This window comes from Kuraishia capsulata, genomic scaffold, assembly GCF_000576695.1.
Source record: "Kuraishia capsulata CBS 1993 genomic scaffold, Kuraishia_capsulata_scaffold_4, whole genome shotgun sequence".
NCBI classification, from domain to species: domain Eukaryota; kingdom Fungi; phylum Ascomycota; class Pichiomycetes; order Pichiales; family Pichiaceae; genus Kuraishia; species Kuraishia capsulata.
In genome coordinates this window covers 987,748-1,011,773 of record NW_019172953.1, presented here as the reverse complement: position 1 = coordinate 1,011,773, position 24,026 = coordinate 987,748, and the positions used below count along the sequence as shown (strand labels likewise).

At 45.0% G+C, this 24,026-nt stretch overlaps 13 protein-coding genes across 13 annotated transcripts; 10 read left to right on the top strand and 3 right to left on the bottom strand.

Moving 5' to 3' along the window:
* Positions 1-60: 60 nt before the first annotated feature.
* KUCA_T00003653001 (uncharacterized protein) lies at positions 61-1,374 on the bottom strand (the record flags this gene model as incomplete). Its single annotated transcript, XM_022602089.1, has 1 exon — positions 61-1,374. The coding sequence occupies one exon, from the start codon at positions 1,372-1,374 to the stop codon at positions 61-63; it is 1,314 nt and encodes a 437-aa protein (XP_022459667.1).
* A 249-nt stretch (positions 1,375-1,623) lies between these two features.
* Positions 1,624-2,478, bottom strand: KUCA_T00003652001 (uncharacterized protein; the record flags this gene model as incomplete). The annotated part of the gene is made up of 1 exon (XM_022602088.1): positions 1,624-2,478. The coding sequence occupies one exon, from the start codon at positions 2,476-2,478 to the stop codon at positions 1,624-1,626; it is 855 nt and encodes a 284-aa protein (XP_022459666.1).
* Positions 2,479-2,709: 231 nt separating this feature from the next.
* On the top strand, positions 2,710-3,151 carry KUCA_T00003651001 (uncharacterized protein; the record flags this gene model as incomplete). Its single annotated transcript, XM_022602087.1, has 2 exons — positions 2,710-2,793; positions 2,894-3,151. The coding sequence occupies 2 exons, from the start codon at positions 2,710-2,712 to the stop codon at positions 3,149-3,151; spliced, it is 342 nt and encodes a 113-aa protein (XP_022459665.1).
* An 810-nt stretch (positions 3,152-3,961) lies between these two features.
* Positions 3,962-5,493, top strand: KUCA_T00003650001 (uncharacterized protein; the record flags this gene model as incomplete). Its single annotated transcript, XM_022602086.1, has 2 exons — positions 3,962-4,097; positions 4,178-5,493. The coding sequence occupies 2 exons, from the start codon at positions 3,962-3,964 to the stop codon at positions 5,491-5,493; spliced, it is 1,452 nt and encodes a 483-aa protein (XP_022459664.1).
* Positions 5,494-5,750: 257 nt separating this feature from the next.
* KUCA_T00003649001 (uncharacterized protein) lies at positions 5,751-7,869 on the top strand (the record flags this gene model as incomplete). The annotated part of the gene is made up of 2 exons (XM_022602084.1): positions 5,751-5,803; positions 5,877-7,869. 2 exons carry the CDS (start codon positions 5,751-5,753, stop codon positions 7,867-7,869), a joined length of 2,046 nt encoding a protein of 681 aa, XP_022459663.1.
* A 370-nt stretch (positions 7,870-8,239) lies between these two features.
* On the top strand, positions 8,240-9,166 carry KUCA_T00003648001 (uncharacterized protein; the record flags this gene model as incomplete). The annotated part of the gene is made up of 1 exon (XM_022602083.1): positions 8,240-9,166. The coding sequence occupies one exon, from the start codon at positions 8,240-8,242 to the stop codon at positions 9,164-9,166; it is 927 nt and encodes a 308-aa protein (XP_022459662.1).
* Positions 9,167-9,886: 720 nt separating this feature from the next.
* Positions 9,887-10,684, bottom strand: KUCA_T00003647001 (uncharacterized protein; the record flags this gene model as incomplete). The annotated part of the gene is made up of 1 exon (XM_022602082.1): positions 9,887-10,684. The coding sequence occupies one exon, from the start codon at positions 10,682-10,684 to the stop codon at positions 9,887-9,889; it is 798 nt and encodes a 265-aa protein (XP_022459661.1).
* Positions 10,685-11,054: 370 nt separating this feature from the next.
* Positions 11,055-12,846, top strand: KUCA_T00003646001 (uncharacterized protein; the record flags this gene model as incomplete). The annotated part of the gene is made up of 2 exons (XM_022602081.1): positions 11,055-11,213; positions 11,344-12,846. The coding sequence occupies 2 exons, from the start codon at positions 11,055-11,057 to the stop codon at positions 12,844-12,846; spliced, it is 1,662 nt and encodes a 553-aa protein (XP_022459660.1).
* Positions 12,847-13,900: 1,054 nt separating this feature from the next.
* Positions 13,901-15,472, top strand: KUCA_T00003645001 (uncharacterized protein; the record flags this gene model as incomplete). The annotated part of the gene is made up of 1 exon (XM_022602080.1): positions 13,901-15,472. One exon carries the CDS (start codon positions 13,901-13,903, stop codon positions 15,470-15,472), a length of 1,572 nt encoding a protein of 523 aa, XP_022459659.1.
* Positions 15,473-16,163: 691 nt separating this feature from the next.
* KUCA_T00003644001 (uncharacterized protein) lies at positions 16,164-17,032 on the top strand (the record flags this gene model as incomplete). Its single annotated transcript, XM_022602079.1, has 2 exons — positions 16,164-16,188; positions 16,245-17,032. 2 exons carry the CDS (start codon positions 16,164-16,166, stop codon positions 17,030-17,032), a joined length of 813 nt encoding a protein of 270 aa, XP_022459658.1.
* Positions 17,033-17,332: 300 nt separating this feature from the next.
* Positions 17,333-19,552, top strand: KUCA_T00003643001 (uncharacterized protein; the record flags this gene model as incomplete). The annotated part of the gene is made up of 1 exon (XM_022602078.1): positions 17,333-19,552. The coding sequence occupies one exon, from the start codon at positions 17,333-17,335 to the stop codon at positions 19,550-19,552; it is 2,220 nt and encodes a 739-aa protein (XP_022459657.1).
* A 330-nt stretch (positions 19,553-19,882) lies between these two features.
* Positions 19,883-21,925, top strand: KUCA_T00003642001 (uncharacterized protein; the record flags this gene model as incomplete). Its single annotated transcript, XM_022602077.1, has 1 exon — positions 19,883-21,925. The coding sequence occupies one exon, from the start codon at positions 19,883-19,885 to the stop codon at positions 21,923-21,925; it is 2,043 nt and encodes a 680-aa protein (XP_022459656.1).
* A 423-nt stretch (positions 21,926-22,348) lies between these two features.
* Positions 22,349-23,986, top strand: KUCA_T00003641001 (uncharacterized protein; the record flags this gene model as incomplete). The annotated part of the gene is made up of 1 exon (XM_022602076.1): positions 22,349-23,986. The coding sequence occupies one exon, from the start codon at positions 22,349-22,351 to the stop codon at positions 23,984-23,986; it is 1,638 nt and encodes a 545-aa protein (XP_022459655.1).
* Between the last annotated feature and the right edge of the window lie 40 nt (positions 23,987-24,026).

Genomic DNA, 24,026 nt, shown 5'->3' with positions numbered 1-24,026 from the left:
TAAGTGTCTATTCACAGACTTGTCATATTCTTTTCATATATCCATTTTCATTCTAGATATTCAGTCTAAAAGCACGGCCTTTCCATCACGAACTTCCCTTGCTTCACCAGAACTCTCGTAACTCTTGCTCATGTCCATCACAAATGTCTTTCCAAACGTGGGAGCAAAGATGTCCTTTGAACGGTTCATATCCTCGGCCAGTTTCTCTAGCTTGTGCTTTGGTTCTATGAAAGGCTCACTGCTCAGAACGAAGGTACCCCAATGAACACCCACCATCTTCTTGCTCTGGAGATCCTTCACTATCTCGATGGCCTCGCTAGGACATATGTGTCTGGGTTTTTGGTGCCACTGCGGACAATACTGGCCAATGGGAAGCATCGAAAGGTGGACGGGTCCCAGTTTCTCCCTGATCAGCTTGAACAGTTCTGGAGTGTACCCAGTATCGCCAGCATGATAGAACATCGACTTTCCGTTTTTGGTTATCATAAAAGAACACCAAAGGGTAGAATTGGCATCCAGCATGTATCTCCCCGACCAGTGCATTGATGGCAAACAAACAACCTCGTATTTGTCCGGTCCTTCTACAGGAAGAGTTATACGATCCCACCACGCCATTTCAATCACGTTGCTCACACCTTTTCTGGCAAGATACTTCCGAACTCCTAGTGGAACAATCCACGCACATTTATTGCCCAATTTCTTAACGGACTCACTTTCCAAATGGTCGGGATGGTCGTGAGAAACTAGCACAAAATTTGGCAAGGGAAGCTCTTCAAGCTTGCATGGAGACGGTGTGATTCTTTTCGGTCCCAAAGCCTTGTTCACCAGATAATCCTCAAATATGGGATCCGTCAAGAATGAGATTCCAGAGAGCTGAAGAAAAGAACAGCTCTGACCCAACCACGTGAAAGTCAGACGATCTTTCAAAGGAGGAAGGTCCTTAGAATCAACCTCTATGTCTGATATACCCGTCTTCAGCACACCATGATTACTCCAGATGAGCTCTAAATCTGGCTTTACCACCGGGAGAATTCGTCTAAGTTCGGCTTCCGAACTCGGTGTTCCACCTCTGGTCTTTCCTTCGAATAACTCCAGTATTCGGCTAAGTAAGAACTCAAGTATCGTCTGGCTTCTATACTCAGGGAACGGATTCTCAAACCTTCCAGCCACGTTCAAAGTTTCATATCTATTAGGCACGTCAACTATCTGGTCAAAATCACCCTGGTCCGCCTTTTTCAGTCCCTTCTTGTGTTCTTCGTAGCGCCGTTGTCTTTTTGAGATCTCCAGCTGGGCTTGCACAGCAATGTAGGCCGTGTAGGAGGCGTACGACACGACAAGTCCCAGTCCGACCTTCCCGGGCAGTGATAGGGGCATTGTAGGCACTTTGAGGCTCTTTTACAGCAAGAAACCAGTCTAAGTAGGTCTAAAATAAGTATGGGAAGAGTGTTCTTTCAAGCGGTTCAAGCTCGGGGTGACTCTCGCATAAAAGAATCAAGGAGTCGTGAATTAACCGTTTGATGCAATCAGGATTATATAATCGACTATATAATTTACAAGTCCAAGTCTGTGGAAGAATCTCAAGCTCATTACATGGCGGAAATATAGCTAGCAACCCTTTTTAGTTCATTCGATACTCTCCAGTGTCACTTCATGACGACGATTGGCCTTGGTTTTAGCAGGTTTGGCTTGTGTGGTAGTAGAGGCGACAGGCGAGGCTTCTATTGGAGAAGCATCTGAATCTGCGGACCCAGCGGAGCTAGGTTTCTTGGCCTTCTTGCCCTTCTTGGGCTCATCCCAGCCATAAAGAGGCTTGAAACTGTCAATAATGCCCACATCTTCAAACAAATTAGGGAAAATCCAAAATCCGCGCGACATGAAGATGGCTGTGAACCCATACAGAATAATTCTCACCACTGCCAATCCAAAGAACAGACCGATAAGACACAGCAAACCAGTACTTAAATACCACACACCTTTTCTCATGAACATAGGCCATAGTGGGAACAGAATCACTCCAAATATGGCAACTACTCCGAGAACGGCATATAGGGCCAGGAATGGGTTGGGGATCCGGAAGTTCCATGCGTAATATTCGTTTGGTTGCAGCACAGCTCGTTGGATTGGCTCCAAAGTCGGTTTGCCTCTGATTGGTTTCGAGCCTTTCTCTCTGACTTCTTTGGAGGTGAGTTTCTTGACCGGTATTATAAGCTGGTTCTTGATTAACAAGATGAACACCTGTTGGGCCTTAGCCTCGTCTCCGTCTATGGGAGGCAGTAGCTTGTTGGAACTAGCAGCCTTCGTATAGTCAGAACCAATCAAAGCTCTTATACATCTCTTGTATCTAAAAAAGTCTGAGGTTGAGCCATCCGATGAGTTGATTCCTAGTCGTTGTTTCAGCAACGTGTGCTCTCTTAGAAAAGTGGCGGCGGCAATGGCCTGCGGGTCTTTCGCAGTCTGGGGCTGGACCTTCTGCTCCATTATGATTGCTTAGAGTAAGGGATAATCCAGGGAAATGTTGCTTGTCTTTATGGCGCTTAATCGTTAACTGAATCAAAATCTCGTTAGCAACAGAGAGACACGTTGGCTTCCGTTTTGAGAAAATCAATAATCACACGACAAAATCAAAAGTTTCCACCAGAAAATGGTCATGGAACCAGAACTTCGTTGATTAAAAGAGCACCATATTATACTACATACAAATATCCAAAAATGCCACCAGCTCAGCAACAGGTCCAATATGTGCAACAGCAGCCCTCGAACTTTGAGAAGTTCAAGATGGGTATGATGATGGGTGTAAGTTTGGATGGTTGAGGTCTGGCTCTGTGAAGAGTCTTCTGAGTCTGACTACATTTATCCAGGCTACTTGGATTAAGTGACTAACATATTTCTCTAGGCCACTGTTGGTGTCGTTACCGGGTTTCTGTTTGGTGGATTGTCTATTCTCCAACAAGGACCAGGTCCAAACGGCGTGGTGAGAACCCTTGGCCAGTACATTGCCGGTTCCGCAGCCACTTTTGGTTTGTTCATGTCGATTGGTTCTGTCATCAGATCGGATGATGGCGTTTCAGCCCAGTTTACTAGACCAAGAAACGTTGCCGAGCTCAGAGCCCAAATGATGGCCAGACACTATGTCAACTTCAAGAGGGAGTAAATCTTAGTCCTGAAGCCTGTATATAGACTGGAATCAATTACGCACCTGAATGAGCAAGAACAGAAGAGTTTGTGTAGTTCAAATGGGTCCTGCGGTGCTTGAGTAGAGGCCTTTAAATGTAGACTGAGGTGGAGTGTGGCAGCAGTTGCAAAGGTATAAGACGAAGGATACAGAAACAGTTGAGGAGCACAAAAAGCGTACAAAAAACACTCCTGCCGAGTCAATAGAAGTCCAGGAGTATTTTTGCCTACCAAAACAATGCAGTTCTGTGAGGACTTTCAATGCGTTCCCAACAGAAAGGCAAACACAAATCCTCACCAGCTTGCGCATACTAAATCCCACTATTAACGTGCGGCTTTTCAACTGGCTATTTCACCATTCTTCAAGCAAATTTCACGAATTTTTTCTGGAAAATAAAGCTTTAAATTATATTCAAATAGTTGTTCAATATTTAGCAAATATATCTTTCCCCTAAATACTTGAATTCACAGGTGTTGTCGAAGTCTCGGCGAATATCGGGGCGCCGCAGGTAGTGTAGTTGCCCGAGAGCTTAAGCCCATCCATACGCGGTGGCTATCACTTATATTTCTCACAGTTAATCAAACCGTCCACTCTGGTTGTATACTACCATTTTCGAGAGAGAATTTGGTGTTTGAAAGGTTACAGAGTGCCAGTCGTTTTAGTGATCAAATTTTCATCGAGTTTAACAGTTCACGACAAAGGTTTTCTTGTTAGTTTCCTTCCGTGCTCCTGAGCTTAAAACGCTCCAAGACAACATAATACACCAAAACACTTTCAAATATTCTCAAAATGGCAGAAAAATACGGAAACCCAAACTATCTCAAATACATGAACTTTAACCAGGACTACACTTGTGTTTCTGTGGGATTCGAAAAGAGCTACAAGCTGTTCAATTGCGAGCCATTCGGGGAATGCTTTAGCAAGAGTGAGTATAGTCCACTGTGATCGGGTTCAAACACCCTCAGACGCTTCTTTGTATCAAAAGCTTCGACTAACTTTGAGCAGACGATGATGGCGGGGCAGGTATTGCCGAGATGTTGTTTGCTACGTCGTTGGTAGCGATTGTGGGGTTGGGGGATAAACCAGCGACTTCTCCCAGAAAGCTCAAAATCATCAACACGAAGCGAAAATCTGTCATCTGTGAATTGGTGTTTCCGTCTTTGATACTTTCGGTGAGACTGAACAGAAAAAGACTGGTTGTTTTCGTCCAAGACCAGATATACATCTACGATGTCTCATGTATGAAATTGTTACATACGATAGAGATATCGCCTCACAAGCTTGCAATTGGTGATCTAAGCTCAAGCGATGAGTCGATCCTGGCGTTTCCATCACCCGGGGAGAATCTCGCCGTGCCTCCAAGACAGGAAGAGGAGGATCTCGAATCTGATCATATTGGAAACTCTTCTTTCTCCGAAGGAGATAAGTCAAAAAGACCTCGTCAGGGCTCGGAGCACATTACAGGAAACAACGGAACCGTCGTGTTGTTTGACGCTTTGAACTTGCAGCCTCTGGAAGTGATACAGGCCCACAAGTCTCCAATACAGAAGCTGACTTTATCGAAGGACGGAACGTTATTAGCCACTGCATCGGCCAAGGGCACCATTATAAGGGTGTTCAGGGTGAGTGATGGAAGAAGATTATATGAATTCAGACGGGGAACCTACAATGCTGTGATATCAGGCCTGAGTTTTAACTTGGAAAACACAATACTGACCTGTTGTTCGTTAACAGGAACGATTCACTTCTTCAAGTTAGATGAAGGCAGCTCTTCCACTTTAGCTGATGCAGACAGAGAATATGATCTCAAAAGCTATTCCAGCGATAGCAATGTGGAAGACGATATGGACGAGGACAGAACAGACTCTTCAGTCCCGGATTTGGAAAACAACGATGGCGACGAGCCTACTAAGCGAAAAAACTCGAAGACCAACTATTACGATAGTCTGAAGGAACTGGGCAAAAAATCGGGATTTAAAGATATGCTGTGGTCGAGCATTAGCAAGAACGTTAGGGGAAAGGTTAACGATTACCTTCCCTCTAAAGTGACGTCAATGTTGGAGCCGAAACGCGATTTTGCATTTATCAAACTACCACACGCAATTGGAGAGAATGCAACAACTGAGCGGTCTTCCAATGTGGAGGAAGTTTTAAGAATGGGATCAAGCCATTCCATAGCCTCTATTGCTGCTATCAATACCCCAGACTCTACAGTGATGGTGGTGACAGCAGACGGCAACTTCTACGTTTACACCTTACCTGGGTTTGATAAGGGAGGTGCATGCATTTTGGTGAAGCAGTACAAGCTTTATGAAGAGTAAAATAAAAAGAAACCAACCAGAATAAAACAAGAAAACCACGAAAGTTTGCAAACCTCAACCGACCATATAGCTGCGACCTTAGCTCTGATATTATCACGTGACATTCCTTTCGACCCCCCCACGCCCATACCCCACCACAACACGGAGATGTCACCTGTTCCTAAATGCCTTGCCTTCTAGAGCCTCTCTTTTAACCCAGAGACTTGGGCTTCGAAAAGACTAATACCTCACTATCAAGATTGCTATCCAATGGCCCCATGTTTCAAAGAGGAAAAAGTGCTGCGCAACAGCCCTCGCTGTTTGACATCAGGTAGGTTCTTTTCGCTTGAAACACCCATAGCAACTTGCTAACCAAGATCAAACAGAGTACACACACCGTACAGAAATACCGTGTTGATCAAAGGAACAGAGTATGAAGCGCCATCTGTGCTTTTAACTGGCCATTTGGTATTTTCGCTACCAGAAGCTACCAGAGTGAAAGCCGTGGGGCTTGAACTTACTGGGACTTTCAAACTGGACTTCATGGAGTCTGTCACTGATCACAGGAAGGTTATTGCTAATATACCCGTAAAGGCTGAAGCTACGGTGTTTAGATGCAGTTGGGATAACCTGTTGGTACAAGAGAAAGGCTCAATCAAGACCGGTGATTACGGCCACCCAGTGGTCATATCTGATAATGCCTTAGTAAGGCATGTGACTTCTGCGTTGAACGAGTTATTGGTGAGCCAAGAATCACCGGGCTATTCTCCCAGTCAAACAGGGCATCAACCCGGGAACCACTCACCAGGTCAAAGATTGAGTTCCCCGAAGCCCAGGTTACGCAGGTCCAATGCGCCTACTCTGTTACAACTCCCACCAAGCGTGATGTCTGGTAGTACGCCTTTTGAAGGCGTTTCTACCCCTACTGGTGGAGTTTCCTTTAACCTTCCTGCAGATAACTATTCGTTGCCATTTTCGTGTGTTTTGCCAGGAAATGTCCCCGAGACTGTAGAGGGACTCCAATCTGGCTCGTTGCTTTACAAACTAGACGCTGTTATAGATAAAGGAAAGCATCAGTTTAAAAGATCCAAATACATCCGGATCTTCAGAACTCCATCACCATCCGACGCTTTACTCTCGGACGATTGCAGCATCGAGAACACTTGGAGCGGAAAAGTTCAGTACCAGGTTCGACTACCACGCAAGGCGCTTCCCATAGGTGGAACAGCCAAAATTGAAATTCTGATAATTCCCCTGAGCAAAGGCCTGAAGCTGGGAAAGATAACCTGCTGTGTTCAGCAGCAGTGCGAGCTCAAAGGAGCAAACGGTAGGGTTTACAATTACGATAGCACCATCTACGAAAGCGACTTCCCCAGCATCCCAGCCGAGTCGCTATCTGAAGATAGATGGGCTCTGGAGGGTCTCATACAATTACCTCCAAATCTAAAACAATGCACCCAGGATTGTCGGTTGAAAAATGACATAATTATAGTCAAACACAGACTTCTTGTCACCGTTAAGATTATCAATCCGGATGGTCATTTTAGCGAAGTCCGTTCAAAATTGCCAGTGGTTTTATATGTGACCTCCAAGGTTCCGGTGGAAGCCCGGTCTGTTGCTGCAGATAATGATGGAGTTATCCATTTTAGACCCGGATTTCAACCCCTTTTTGAGCCTGTTGGCAGTGGAAGCCATTCTGGCCATGGTGATATCTCAACCACTGTTTCTCCAGCATCACCAACCCCAGCTCAAATTCACACAGTTAGGGACGAGGACGCAGGAGAAACTCCAGAAGGCAGCATGGGAATTTACGAAAATGACGATGATCCAGTCCTACCTGCCTATGACGCAAGTTCTAGAGATCCGTTGTTCAGCCCTTCTGCAGAGGACAGTTCTGGGCACGTTTCTCCATTTTTCGGTTCAGCAAGCAATAATGCCAGCGGATTCTCCAGTCCTGCCATGCAATATCTTTCGAGAGTAAATTCAGCTTCTAACCTTGCCGGAGGACAAGGATCTGGGTCTGGTTCCGGCTCTTTGTTCCCATTGATGATGTCTGTTCTGCCGTCATATGATAGTGCGGCGGACGAAGATGTCACCAACATAGATTTGGCTCCACCATATCAGGACACTTCGAAAGTTTCCGAAACTGAATCCAGCAGTTCTGGAGACTCATACGCAAACTTTCCCCAGAACACTTCAATCTTGCCTGGTGCTTCGTCTCAGAGCCAAAGTCGTTCAAGACCATTTTTACTGGGAAGACATAGTAATTCGAGCTTGAAGAACCTGGGTTCTAACAAGCCACTGTTGTCGCGCGCATTTTCCTCGGGGTCTCTGAGCGGCAGCAGGCCATCTACGCCATCCATGAGCATAGCAGAGCGATTAACTAAGAGGTCTTGACGCTCGAGCTTTGTGGACATAACGCTTGCCAGATACGACCATCATTGCCATGCCATTATATCGAGATTTGTAATCCCGATGGATATACTGTCCTCGGGACAAAGATTTGAAATCAGAAGTATTTGTAAGCTATGTAAAAATGAAAGGATCTTGCATGAAAAGACGCACAGTTATGAGCACCTGTTATCAAAACAGCAATGTCATCCATTCGGAGATAAGCAAGACTAGCATTTTTAGCGGTCTTTGCGGCAAATGTTTTAATTAAGAAGAGTATTTAAACATGGTTCTACGATCAGTTTAATGAAAGTTATGCCACAGAAGTAATAACAAAAGCAATCACGAGAATAGCACTTAACCGAGACAAACAACCATGACAAAACTACTAGTTGTATTTGGGGCCACTGGAAACCAAGGTGGCTCGGTGATCAGGACAGTTCTAGGGACAAAGGAATTATCCACTACCTACAAGGTAAGGGCTGTCACCAGAGATTCTACCAAACCTGCTGCTTTGAAACTGAAGGAGCTAGGCGCTGAAGTGGTCGAGGCAGATTATAATGACCAGCCCGCCATCTCAAAAGCTCTTTATGGAGCTGACACTGTGTTTGCTGTGACCATGACTGGCTTTGAAACCATCGGGTCTCTCACAATTGAGTACGAACAAGGCAAACTAATTGCAGATGAGAGTGTGAAGGCGGGTGCCCGCTATCTGATTTGGAGTACCTCAGTTGATGTTGAAAGGGCCACCAACGGGCAGCTGTCAGTCCCACATTTCCAGGTTAAATACAATGTTGAAAAATACATCAGAGGATTACCAATCAAGTCTGCATTCTTCAGCCCAGGCACTTTCATGTCCAACTTCACCTCTATGATGAGATACACCAAACAAGAGGACGGCTCCTACACTACTCCTGTTATCTTCGACCCGGAAACTCGTCTTCCACTGCTCAACGTTGAAGAATCGGGCAAGTTTGTTGCACCTATTCTTTTAGACCAAGCGAAATGGGAGGGAAAAATCATTCCAGGTGCAACAAAGTTTTACTCAACGACTGAGATTTCAGAAGCAATTTCCAGAAGCACCGGAAAAAAGGTTATCTTTCAAAAGGTTCAGGACGAAGTTATTGGTTCATTTCTTCCAAAAGAAATGCTTGCTATGTATAAATTGCAGAATGATTTCGGATACTTTGGTTTTAAGGGGGCCAAGGCTGAAGAATGGATCGATGAATCTGCAGAGCAAGCTGTGGGAGAGCTTACGACTTTCGATAAGTTCCTCAAGACGAATGCTCCTAAGCTGGAGTGAACTATTTTCTTATTAGCTACGTTGAACATTCTGGTTTAATCAGTATTTTTCATTCTTGCAAAACATGAAAACATTATAGTTTTTTTTTGACACACCTTGGTCAAGGCTGTGCAGATGCATTACCCCACGTACGATGAGTAAGAGCAGTGACTAGAGACGCAACCAGACCAGCTGCTTTGAAACTGAAGGAGTTGGGTGTTGAAATAGTTACAGCTGATTATGAGGACCAATATGTGATTGCAAAGGCTCTCAAAAGAGCTGATACCGTGTTTGCAGTGACTGTCACCCAGTACCAGAACATTCAGTCTCTTACAATTGAGTACGAACAAGGAAAAACAATCCCTGATGAGAGTATCAGGGCGGGTGCCAACCGCCGTTCTGGGGATGTTCCAGTTTTATATGGACTCAATGGTAAGGAACTTGAGAATTGGCTTGATTGGTCCAGGGACCAAGTCCCGAAGTAGCTGACTACCTTTGAGGAGTACCTGGATAAGAATCCTGTACCTTTGGAATAAGATAATGGCACCAGCCAGCGAAGGCTGGCTGTTTTGCCAACACAAATTTGGAATAGTTGCTTTTGAAATTATTGACATTTGAAAATGATATTGTAGCCCTCTCGTCCATTGATCTTAAAATGTCGGCACCTCTCATGAGAGCGACGCTATTCCGGATAGGCCGACCGGCCTAGCCACCAGGAGCAACCCTATGCGTCCCGAAACTTTACAATTTGGAAATTCTTTTCAGCAGACTTTTACTGAAGGCAGTAGGATTTAGGTTCACCTTATTGTAACCAGCAATTGTCTCGAGACCTCCCTGAACAGACGTTTTGGACTCACTCACCTCACTCAGACACAGCTTGGTTCCCCTTATACACCAATCTTCCCATTTGGCGATCTGAGATGCCAGTTCAAAACATCTTTTCAAACCATCTGCCTTTGTACCAACAACATCAGCCTCATCAACAAGCCCTAACCTTAATGCGGTTTCCCATCCAAAGTCTTCTCCGGTAAGCGCAAGTCTGTTTGCCAACGATGAGTTGCCCACAATCCGCGGAAAACGCTGCAAAGAGCCCATGTCAGCTGGAAGGCCAACCTGGATCTCCTTGATACTTATTTTTGAATTTTTGGATACTACACGGATCGAAGCAGTTGAAAGAATGTCCACCCCCAAACCGTAACAGACACCGTGAATCAGTATGATGGTGGGCGTGGAAATCCTAGTTGAAACACCGATTGCATCCTGAAAATCTTTGATATGGTCATAAAGATCTTCCTGAGTCTTTCCAGCAAATGAGCCCATTCCTTTAATTGCATCTTTCAAATCTAGCCCAGCAGTGAGATGGTCACCAGCACCTGAGATCACTATCACCTTCACTTCTGGGTCCTTGTCCAATTCCAGTAGTAATTTACGATATTGAATCCATGTTTCGTGCTCAAATGCATTCAACACTTTTGGGCGGTTGAATTCAACATGGGCAAAGCCTGTGTGCTTGGTGATTTTGTATTGGTCGAAGGTCATAGTGGAGAGAACCAGGGTGTGTAGGAGTATGTGGACACGATAATGAACCAGTTGTATCAACACTATACAACGCCGACTAACAGGACACAGCAAGCCAATTTGATATCGATAATATGTCCACACCTGTACAAAAATTTCTCTTTTATGACAGCTTCTCCTGGCCTTATATACCGAATATTTCATCCTCGGCCGCGATTGTGGGGTAACTCATGTGATAAAAGTTGGGCGTGTACCGCAGAATAATCAATCACTGCACACACTACCTATTTGTTAGGAATCCTTCACGAACTACCCAAGCTTGTTGGTCAACTGCTCTTTAGCCTTCCTCCACAACCGGTCTAATCTCATCTTCAGTAATTGAAGCATCGAAATGGCGTCTTCAGCGGAGATTGGTGAAGATTACTCCAAGTCATTGACGAGTTTGACGTTCAACTCCAGACCGATCATTCAAAACCTCACCATCATAGCTCAAGAGAACGTCCATGCTGCTGAATATATAGCCAAAGCTATCGAGCGGCAAATTGCAAAAGTAAGTATTTGGGTCATCAAGATCATTTTCGATAATCTTGATTTTTTTCTGGTGGATTTCATTTCATGAATCTGTAGAATCTTTCATTTTTCAGTGCGAATGCGGTACTAATCTAACCCCAAACGTGTAGGCGGTGCCCTCTCAGAAGTTGTTTTCGTTCTACCTACTGGATTCGGTGTCTAAAAATGTCGGGTCACCTTATAATATTCTATTTGGTCAGAATCTATTCAAAATCTTCACGGAAGCGTATGTGCTGGTAAACGACGAAAACAGGAAGAAGTTTATCGGACTTTTCAAGACATGGAAGTCCGCGGTCACAGAGGCCGGGCTCCCATTATTTCCAGAGGATCAGATTGGTCAGATAGAGTCTTTTTTGGAGAAGGCAACCCGGAGAAATCGCTCTGCTCCTCCACAGTTGTCGGTGGAGCTGCTGATTCGGGAGATCGATATACTATGTCAGATGGTTCAGGAGAGACTGAATAAGAGTCCAAGCGATACAAAGGCTCAGGAACGGTTTAAGGTGTTAATGGATCTCAAGAGGATCCTTACAACGCAAAAAATTGCTTCTCAACAGCTACAGGTGGTGCACACCCAGTTGGTGGGGATCAGAAAGGACGAAACGGAGAAACTGACACTTTTGAAAGCCCAGCAGACACAGCCACAGCCTCAGCAACAACAACCACAGATGCAATTTTCGGGCTTTCCGTTTCAGGCTGGTGCCCCGTTGCCTCAATCAGCTCAGAACAGACAACCTAAATTTCAGCCGCCATTGAAACAGAGGCAGCCTGCTGCTCCATCGTTTTCAACGAACCAATTGCAGGCTTTGTTGGGAGCTAGGACCCCACCTCCTCAAGTCCCAACAAATCCTGGTGATGTTTCCTCGATTTTGAGCAGTCTTTCACAATCTGGTGTCTTTGAAAAATTGAACCTGAAGCCAGCGCCGGTTTCAGCAGCCCCAAAACTGGACCAACAATCACTCAAGAATCTATTGGGGCTATCCCAAATGGATCCCACATCGAGCATTGCGCTTTCAGGGAAAGCAGTGGTGGCTTCAGAGGACCAAATCTTGGCTCGTTTCGATCTGACCCAGCAGTTTTTGAACAGCCACAAGCCCTCTGCTGAGGAGATCAACTTAATCTACAATATCAAGCCTAATAAGTGCAGTAATTGTGCGAAACGGTTCAAAAACACTCCCGAAGGCAACATAAAACAGCAGGAGCACTTAGATTGGCATTTTCGTATGAACAAACGACTCAAGCAGAACGAAGTCAAGACCATCAGCAATCGTGCCTACTATCTTGACGACGAAAAGTGGGTCAATTTCAAGGACGACGAGATTCTGGGAAGTCTTGAAGAGGTAACCACAGAGTCGCAGGCTGCAGAAAGGGACGGCAGGGCAAGCGCAGAAAAACGCGATGCCAAGTATGTGGTTCTTCCTGCTGATTCGACCGATCTGACTACAGTTTGCCAAGTCTGCAAGGAAAAAATCAACGCTGAATTCAATGACGATTTGGGCGAGTGGATATGGAAGAACTGCATTTCCGTGAAGGACCGGGATGGAAATGAGCGCAATTACCACTACGATTGTTATGTGGAGACGAGAGGTGTTAAGAGGGAGAGGTCGCCTGGTTGAGGCGTACAGGGGGAAACACTTGCCCAAAAGTGATAATACACAGAGAATAACTTAGAATATGTAATAAACTCCATTTTTGAAGAATTAGGTATTGTTTCTCCGTAGAAAATGAAAGCCTTAAAGTATAGACGCAGCTTGTTTGGAAGAAAATAACTAGTCCGGGACGAACTCAAAATTCATTAGGATTTTAAGAAAGCAAACACAATACGGAGATAATTGAACGGGTCTCTATATGCTCAACAATTATCCACTTACAGCCTCTATGACTCAGATGACTCTGGTGTAGTTAGTTGGACAGAGAGCTGCAGCAAAGACCAGAGATCTGCAACATTCCCGAAATAAACAGCCCAACACATGCAAATATCAATGGAGCAACTGCAATCACACACTAATATGCCGACGGATCTTTTACGAATGTGGTACGTTCAATAAAATACAATTTCGACCCGGAAATGACAATCACAGTTGAGCTATGGTTGAAAGCCGTAATCTAACTCACGCAACAGAAGTCTCAATTTTTGAAAAAGCCAGTATGAATTTAGAAAAAGAACTGACTGAAGTGACAAAAATATTTGCTCTCAATAACTAACAGTAACTGTGAGTTCTTTTTGAAAATCATTTTTATGACTCTAATGTAAATCAAATGTGTGTATCTAAGCACCAGAACTCACCTAAAATAACGTAGCCTGAAGTCCCACCCAACAACCCTAAAAATTTACTTGAAATCCTAAAAATAAACATATGCATACTTCCGTAATCCAATGAAAATACTTTATACTGAAAATCCTGGCTGATCTACCTAAACATGTTGGTCTTAAGCAGTCTTGGACCGCCTCGCCGGTCCTTTGACAGTGCGTATGTGACTCAAAATAACTTCCTAAATAGGAAGGAGTCACATGCAACACCCCGATGAGCTGAAATAATTCAGACTGAAAAGTTCATCATTTCGACTGTTCTTTTTGTCTATTTAAGAGACGAAGAATTCGTGGCTGGAAAGAGCTCAGTTTTGAGAAATAAGCAGAAAGCCCTGAATTCTATAAAACCCCCTCCAGCTATGACACAACAGGTTGAGAGCGAACTCCACAGCGGGCCGAAAAACGACCTCCAGGAAATGTCTACGACAACCTCCACCAAGTCTGAATCCCACGAACTGGACCTGGAATACTCGCCAGAATCTCCCGTGGACCCAAAGGAACTTGACCAAGTGTACCGTCAACTAGATATCCGGATTATTCCCGCGCTGTGGTGCCTCTATTTTCTTGAATCGTTTGGAGGATCAGCATACGGAAACACACTCACAATGAACTACGAGAAGGGCCATTCATTGAAGCTCAGTCTTGGACTAAGTGCCCACCATACCTCGATTGCGTCTGCTCTAGTGTACGTGGGTATCATCGTGTTTGATGTTCCTATGAACCTGGCAATGACCAAACTTTCTCCCCAAGTCTGGCTTTCGAGAATCATAGTATCTGTTGGTCTGTGCTATACATGTTACACTGCGCTTAAAGGTCCTGGAGGCCTCATAGCAATTCGTTTCATTACCGGAATATGTGGGGCCGGAACATGGCCCGGAATGTCATACTATATTTCTCTTTGGTATCCCGGAGAAAGATCGACTAGGAGGATCGGTTACTACTTCACTGCCGCTCAGCTAAGTGCGTCTGCAGCTGGACTGGTATGTGCAGGTTTCCAGAAAATGGACGGCGTGAGGGGATGGTACGGATGGCAATGGATGTACCTGGTATATGGATGCATCACTATTGTGTGTGGATTCACATTGTTGTGGTGGTTGCCTGATAGACCAAGATATCTTTCAAACCAAAACCAATCCGCCGAAGACCGGTTCATGTCTAGGATCGGGTTGGATAAGTTCAACTTTTTGCCCAAAGCTACCCAACCGCTGAACGAGAGACAGAGAAAGTTGCACAAACAAGATATGCTAATCAGATACAAGAGAATTCAGTATGGAGTCAAGGATGTCTGGAACATATTCATTGATCCTAGACTATGGCCCTTGATTATCATGTATTTCGGAGTTGTAGGAACTGGATTTGGTCTGGCCGTGTTCGGAACGACCATCATTCACACATACAACCCAAGTCTCTCCGGAATTGACCTCTCGCTGTTGTACGCGCCAATCTGGCTATTTGACCTTGCTGCTATTCTGTTGATCACGCCTTTCGCTGATAAGTTCCCCAAATGGAGGCCTCTTTTGTTTTCTCTTTCCACATTGATCATCATAACTGGTCTCCTGGTCTGTACTTATGCACACGACAAATGGAGCAAGTACGGAGGTCTTCTCATTGCCGGATTTGGCCTTGGACCCACTGTGCCTATCACAATGGCATGGACAGCTGAGATCTTTACACCACGCCACGGTGATGTTGGTTGTGCTGTCAGTTCGGCATTGGTGTCCGGATTGGGAAACCTCGGAAGTGTCACTGCCACATATGCACTTTACAGCGGATGGTCAGCAGATGCTGCTAGACTGTACAGAGACTCGAACATGATGCTGGTACTGATGCTTGGGGTCAGCATTTTGGCGAGTGGGTTTTTGGTCGTCCTCAGATGGAAACTTGGCGACTTCAAACCATCCACAAAGCTGGCAACCAGCACTGCGTTTTGAAGACTTGAAAAGATGTAAGTAGTTTTTGTCTAATGGACTTTGTAATTGAACCCATACGTAGGTGGTCTACGGGCTTATCTGGCGTAGCTTCCCCTTCTGTCCCCAGATTTAGTTCACACACTACCATTAATTGTATTAGGAGATCTGCTCTTCTTATATGTTGTTCGTTATCTTACCATAATAGTATCATTAATTTTTCATGTTGATCTTCCAAAAATCTGCCGTCAAGTTTATTCTTGGTCACCAAAAGTCATACAGCGGTCTTTTACAGAATTTTAAGATAGGACCCTGTGACCGAAGGTTTATCGGCCTGATTCAACAATAGCGCTCATAACCCCTGACGGAGTAATTTATTTCAAGGGTCTTCGTCTCCATCCAGGCACGACCACTTACAGATACCAAAATTCCAGCTAAGCCACCGGAGATCGCGGGGAAAACGAAAAGTTTATTACTCAAACTTTCTCAAGTAAATGATTATGACAACATAATTCAAACATTTGAAATATCAGATCCTGGAAAATGACGATTAATTCGCTCTGGTTTATCCGAAAGGTTCGACTTAATCCGGCTGCACAGCCCGGTGTTTCACCTCTCCCGATTTGCGTTTTTTTGTGTTGATGGCTTTCAAATCTCATCTATATCTTTACTCTCTTTCTCCACACCAACCCTATTCGCTCGTTCAAATTCAAAAATGGAAAGAGGAGTGTATTTATCTAGTGAGTCTTATAAATATTTTCAACCATTTGCGGTATTCTCCAACTAACAGACATAGACGAAAGAGACTACAACCATGCTACTGACAAGGAGTATGAAAAATTGAGAAAACTGGCCGACCAGGCACATGATAAAAGGAACAAGCTTTCTCACGAGTCACAGAGCGCTTTCAAGCGCGGTGACAAAGCCAAAGCTGCTGAATTGTCGCAACAGGCCAAGGAACAACTCGACATAGCAGAGAGATATAATGCCCAGGCTGCGAATTATGTGTTCATTGAGAATAATGAGGACTCTGACCGAGACGAAATTGACCTTCATGGTTTGTTCGTTAAGGAAGCACAGTATATCTTGAAACAACGTATCACCACGGGGATTCAGAGAAACGAAACCCATCTCAAGGTGATCGTTGGTAAGGGACTTCACTCCGCCAACGGGGTGGCCAAGCTGAAACCTGCAATTCAAGAGCTTTGCCAAGATGCTAACCTCAAGAACTATATTGATCCTAAGAACACAGGTGTTCTGGTGATTGAATTGCAGAATGCTAACATTCCAGCAAGTTGGTCTCAAAATGCCCAGCACTTCAACATGCCTCAGGCTCCACAAGCTGCCTATGGCCAACAGCAACCTGCGTATGCTCAGCAGACCCAACAAAATCAACAGGGTTACAACCCATATGCCCAGCAACAGCAGTACCAAGGGTCCAACCAACAAGGGTCCAACCAACAAGGGTCCAATCAACAGGGCTTCCAGTTTGCGGGAATGGACCAGCAACAACTTCAACAGGCGGCCAAAACTGCTCTGCCTTTCTTGAAGGCAATTTGCAATTGTATCAAGAGCAATATGTAAAGCTTAGGTTCACCTTCATTAAATTGTATAATTCAAAGACTTTTATTGTTTAAATGGCGTTTCTTTGTAAATTATGTCGTGTACAGTTCCAGACGTACCCCGTAAAATTCCCCGTTTTTTAGCATTGTCCACGACTTTGGCTCCTCCCCCCCTTCTGGAATAACAGCCCGACGTTTTGTACCTGGAGAATAGTATACCGCACATTTCCGCTACAAAGCTCTTTTTCGCACAAAAATATATCGTAAAGAGCACAAAGAACGAGAGGGGATATCAACTAGGAAAACTGAAATCGTTACGTCAATGACAATGCCGGACTCCTCCAAGGACGCCTCCAAACCCTCTTCGCCCTCCCCAGATGGTTCCAAGGAAGAATCCCCGGACTTGAAGCAAGCAGGCGGGCTACTGGACCCAATGCCTCCGCGGAAACGGTCCAAAGTTTCCAGGGCATGCGATGAATGCAGGCGAAAGAAGATACGTTGCGATGCCATGGTCAGTGCACAGAGCTGTTCCAACTGTAAAAAGACCAACGACAAATGCACATTCACGCGGGTGCCGCTCAAACGTGGCCCTTCGAGAAGCCAGAAACACTCTGAAGATTTTGAAGTTCGCCGACAGAGTTTTCCACAGATAATGCCGTTACAACAGCAGCAACAACTTCAACATCAAGTACAACAACGCCCTCAACCCTCTCAAACTAATCAAAGTTCTCAGCAGATTCTACTTCCACCGTTGAGCTCGTTGTCGCACACCGGCTCGATACTGCCTCCGCCACCTCATCCAATCAACCCCTTGGATGGACGTGTGACAAACCTCTTAAACGCTGCCAAGCCAAGATCTAACTCGCTCACCTCGAATGGTTACAACTCTCAAGCCTTGTTTTGGAAGGTTCCGTACGAGTTACCTACTTTTGAGAGGCGGAACTCAACAGATTCGATGTCTTCTTCCATCAGTGTTCCGTTTTCGCCGCAGGTGTTAAACCAGAAACCCGCTAGTGGCAGCTCTAACGGAAACTCTCCAATGTACAGGCCGATTTCGGGATACGATTCCGTGGGAATCAGTGATTCCGAGGATGAGTTTCTGAATAGCCAGCGTCCCAGTTTTATCAGTGTTCCGCACACCAAGGATGGAACTGTGAGCCCCGCACTGAGTGTGACTAGTTTATCAAGTTTGAATCAAAATATCAACAAGGGGCTTCAGATATCACCTATTACCAACCAAAATCGGACCTTGAATCTCTTGAAGGCTATTGAGTACAATCTTGATATTTACTACAGCAAGTACAACAAGAAGTTTCCGATTTTGCCTGTTCAAAGAAGTTTCATCAGCTCTGTGCTGCCGACTTTGATCAACACCGATGAAAATATCCCAATAGTGGAATTGTTCAACACGAGTCTGAGAATGCTGATAACATGTGATTCACCCAGCTTCAACTTCATGGAGGTGATTGGTATCTTTCAAAGAGCCGACCACCTGTATGCGCTCAAGAATTACATCGGCAACCACGAATCGCTAAAACTCATCTTTGGAGAATCGTTGATCATTCTCAACTATTGTATTATCCTTTCCGGGCACGATTACTCCATGGGGCTCGCGATTACCTTTGCTATACTGAACGACTGGAAGTTTTACAACAGACTGAAGGCCCTGTCGACATCACCAGAGACACCCAGCGATTTCGAAGCATACACAGCAAGGGCATTTGTGGGTTTCATTATACTGGACACAGTTTATTCGCTATCCTTTGGTAATCAAAGACTTACATTTTCAAGCAACGACATCGTGGCCAAAGACTCTGCGGTGATCTTGTCAAAATTGTTTCCAGACGAAGACCCTTCTGGCTTCAAAATTGGCTTGAATCTCGTGTTGCTGACCATGGGACATGCCTCTACTTCCGTTTCAGAGTACGACGTTGTTTCGATCCTCAAAAGCAGACAAGAACTGTTTAAGTTCTTCCAGGACCAGAGAGATCATTACGCACAGCCCAAAGGACTTAGTGATGACGATCTGGACGAGTACATCTTTGAGTCACAAATTAGGTTCTTCAAACTCTCCAAGAAGCTCAGTGCTATTGCAGGAGGGTTGATAAGTGGTTATCTTCCCTCCCCAGGCGGCGAGTCCCCCAAAGCTATCACACATGTTCAGCAACAGGTATGTCCGTTTTCGCTGATTTCGCTGATCACGTGTCTCAAGACTACCCATTTACTGCTGAAACTAGTCAAATCGCTGGTTCAACTGAATGCGGCCACAAATACCAACGACCTAGCCTCGAGATTGCCCAAGATCGAGGCAGATCTCGCTCAGGTCGACACTAACTTCTCTACCAAGGCAGTTTATCCGCTGCCTTCGATGGTCAACCTGCTCAAAGTGGTGCAGGTTTCCAGTCCAGCTTCGAATCTACTGAATATTCAACCAGGTGATTCAACTACTTTTGCGAAATTTCGCTCTTGGTCGTTGGATGTAACCGGGGAGATCGAGAGTATTTTGACAAAGGAGGCGGTGGAGGGATTGTTGAGCCCATGAGCTCCCAAGTGTGGGATTATTCAGGTATCCTCACGATGATGACTGTCGCTTTTGTGATATAATGTACAATATTTAATGATTTCAGGTCAAAATATATGTTAATGAGTCAATTGGAAAAAGGTAACATTAAGTATAATATGAAAGGCTCCATATTAAATGAGCTGCGCACTACCAACGTCACGTGAACCCCTAAAGCCTTCTCCGCATACTCGCATGGCTCTATGGCTTGCGGCAAAGATTTTGTTTTTCTATATGTCCATCAATCTTTTACGAATTTTTCTCACGAAAGTTCGGAAAACACCACAATTAGCATATAGCTCCAATCATACCATGGCTTCATATCTTGCTGACGCAAAAGCACCAATCGCACAACTGTCTGCGCTCAAGGCCTTCAATGGTCTCACCTCCAAGGAGAAGCTTTATGCTCATCACCTGTCGGTGGCTTCCCATTGGGGCACTAGAGCTGTCTTGGAGAGTGTTTCACCGGAGTCTGCAGCCATCTATGATCTGATTTTAGGAATCCATCAGTCTATTGATGGCAAATATCACGAAGTGGTGGCGAAACATCTCGGGGCAGAGATCGAAACGCAGTATTTGGAGTATGCGTCGCAATTTCTCAGCAACTTGGGAAACTACAAGTCTTTTGGTGATGTCAAGTTTGTCCCACGTCTTTCCAAGGGCGACTTCGAGACTCTGGTGGAGCTGACCAATGACGAAACATGCCTGCAACTGTTTGAAGAGGTCAAGGACCAGCTCTACGAAATAGACGAATCAAAAGCGTTGCTAGGATGGAAGGACAGCGGACACGTCAGCGCTTACTATCCAGGATCTGGGATCTTGAGGAAGGACATTGAGCTCATCAACTCTGCTATGGCGAAACTAGGACTGATGCCTGAGAATTCGAGGATTGAGAAGAAACATGATGGTCAGCACATACTGAAAGTGGCTAGTGCGGATGTGGCTAACGTCACCGGATATTATCCAGACGAGTTTCCAGTAGAGGATGAATCTGGAAAAGTTCTGTTCAAGGTGATTGTTGAGTTTGGCGATCACAAGAGGGAGTTTGCCAAAATCGCAGAGCACTTGACTTTGGCGAAAAAGTTCGTTGCCAACGAGACTCAACTAAAGATGCTGGAATGCTACATTCAATCCTTTACTACTGGATCCATGAATGCACACAAGGAGTCGCAGAAGCTCTGGGTAAAGGACAAGGGGCCGGTTGTCGAGTCTAACATCGGGTTTATTGAAACCTATAGAGACCCAGCCGGAATCCGTGGTGAATGGGAAGGCTTGGTTTCTATTGTCAATAAGGAGCAAACCGCAAAATTCCAGCATCTTGTGAAGAACGCTCCTGACTTCATTAAGTTGTTGCCATGGGATATGGCCGTTTGGGAGAAGCCTGTTTTCCAGGCTCCTGATTTCACCTCTTTGGAGGTTTTGACCTTTGCAGGCAGTGGAATCCCCGCGGGAATCAACATTCCAAACTATGATGATGTAAGGCTGAACGTTGGATTCAAAAATGTTTCTCTAGGTAACGTTTTGGGAGCAAAATCGAGCTCTGAACCTGTGAGTTTCATTGATGAGCAGGAGCTTTACGAGAAGTACCGTGATGGATCCTTTGAAGTTCAGGTGGGAATCCACGAGCTTTTGGGTCATGGTTCCGGAAAGCTGCTGAGCAAAGAAGATGTCGTTGGAAAAGAGGTTGTCGGTCTGAATGGCCAGAAGGTGACCACCTACTATAAGGAAGGTGAGACCTGGGGTTCCGTTTTTGGTTCTGTAGCCGGCAGTTTCGAAGAGTGCCGTGCTGAGACGGTTGCAATGCATTTGATCAACAACAGAGACCTTCTAAAGATTTTTGGATTTACTGATGTTGAAGAACAGGACAACATCATCTACATCGGCTTCTTGCAGATGTGTCGTGCTGGTCTTCTTGGTTTGGAGTATTGGGATCCAAAGACTGGAAAATGGGGCCAAGCACACATGCAGGCCAGATATGCCATTCTCCAGGTTCTACTTCAGGCTGGAGAAGGACTAGTTGAGATTGTAAGTGTTGGTGACGATGATCTCAGAATCAAACTGGATAGGTCCAAGATCGCCACTGTTGGAGCCAAGGCCATTGCTACGTTCTTGAACAAGTTGCACATCTACAAGTGCTCTGCAGATGTTGTGAACGGAGTTAAGTTTTACAACGATATCACTTCTGTTGATTCAGATTTTGCCAAGTACAGGTCCACTGTGTTGAAGAAGAAGCTTCCAAGGAGACAGTTCATTCAGGCCAATACCCGCGTAAACGGCGAAGGTGAAGTTGAGATTGTCGAATATCCAGAGACCGAGGTTGGTATGATCCAAAGTTTTGTGGATCGTGCCACATAAAAGTTTTTGGAAAGCATTTATCATCCATTGGAGTAGTAGCTACTGAAAAATTCTGTTAGGATAAGAGTTAGAACAGCCACCATGCTGTTTGCCGGGGCATGTATCTGAGGGTCTCCTGAGTATATACCAACTAATTGCCGCAAGAGAATTTGAATATCCAACAATCAACTACTAAATTAACTGAATTAACAAACGCCAATTTCCGATGCTTATGCCAATTTTGGCAAAAAACTTATCTTGCCGAGCCGTTTCCCAATCGGGTATTCTATGAAAATCCACGACAAGATAAGAACGGCCCGAGCGCATCAGTGTTTGGTGTTAAGTTTACATAACCCTGCAACCTTTTGAGGGGGAATTTCTCACGTTTTGCTCAGAATTCTCACAGTAATACATTCTTACTGGCGTCTTTATGAAAGCAAGATAATGTCTAGCAAATCCATTGAGTTGGAGCTTCTGATAGAGGAGGGATTAGATGATGGACCTGGTATCATCAACACAGATTCCAGCTCTACCATTCTCGAGGATGACAAACGCTCGCTCCGCAGAATTACAGGAAGAGTTCCCAGAGTTGCATTTCTCATATGTCTTGTTGAATTGGCGGAACGTGGTTCCTACTATAGTTTGACTGGGTGTTTGACCAACTTCATCCAAAGGCCATTGCCCGTCGGTGGTAACGGTACAGGGGCTCCATCAGCTCACAGCCAGCAGAATGCCGGTGCTTTGGGGCTTGGATTGCAATGGGCAAATGTTTTGTACTTGATGCTGATTTTTTTGGCCTATTTAACACCTATCTGGGGTGGATTTCTATCTGATTCGCAATTGGGAAAGTTTAAGGCCGTTTGGACCGGCACTGTTATATGTGGAGTATCACACATCTTGTTTATACTGGCGGCATTGCCGATTGTATTACAAGAACACCGTATTACTGGGCTGGTTTTGATCATTATTGCAATCGTGGTTTTGGCTTTGGGGGTGGGTTTTATCAAGCCCAATCTGCTGCCATTGTTGATGGACCAATATCCGCACAAGAATGACTTCATCATGGTTCTGGAGTCTGGAGAAGTGGTTATTGTGGACCGCAAAGCCACTCTAGAGAAGATGTCGTTAATTTTTTATTGGTCCATCAATGTAGGGTGTTTTTTCCAGTTCGTGACGGTTCTAGCTGAAGATCGATATGGCTATTGGCTAGCCTTCAGTATACCCGGGATGATGTACCTATTGCTGCCGATAGTGTTGATCGTGGTTGGTCCAAAGCTTCTCATACTTCCTCCCGGAGGCTCCATGTTTGCTGATATTGTCTCTGTGCTTAAAATTTGCTACTCCACTGGCTGGTACCGCAGGTTCAAGGACGGTACCTTTTGGGAGTATCCATCCTCGAGATGGGACCCACAATTTGTTGATGATATCAAGAGGACAATCGATGCTTGCAAGATATTTTCGTTCTTCGTGATTTTCAATGTCAATGACGGATCTTTGGGGTCAATTCAGACAAATCAGGCGGGTTCTTTGACCAGGACTACTGTCCCCAACGACTTTTTCAGTGTGCTCAATCCCTTGACCATCCTGATTATGGTCCCGTTACAAGACTATTTTCTTTACCCATTTTGCAGGAAACACAACTGGAACTATACTCCTCAACTAAAGATATTCACCGGGTTTATTCTGGCTAGTATTGGAAGTATCATTGGTGCCGTGCTGCAGTACATGGTCTACCAGACTTCTCCGTGTGGTTACAAAGCAAGTACTTGTGAAATTGGGACCCAGGTTTCTCCCATATCTGCCTGGTGGACTTCTCCAGTATGGATTTTACCTGCTGTGGGAGAGTGCTTTGCCAATGTGACTGCTTATGAGTTAGCTTACTCGAGATCGCCAAAGAGAATGCAAAGTTTGGTGTTTGCGCTGTTCCTGGCTTCTACTTCGTTATCAGCGGTTTTGGGCGAGATATGCACAATTGCAGCAAAAGATCCGTATTTGGTCTGGCCGTTTGCCATTTTTGGTATCTGGGGATTGGTATCTGCAACAAGATTCCTGCGCAAGTTTAATAACCTGCATCTAGAGTAGTATGACGACATGTTTGGGTCATCTTATTCATTTTCTCTAT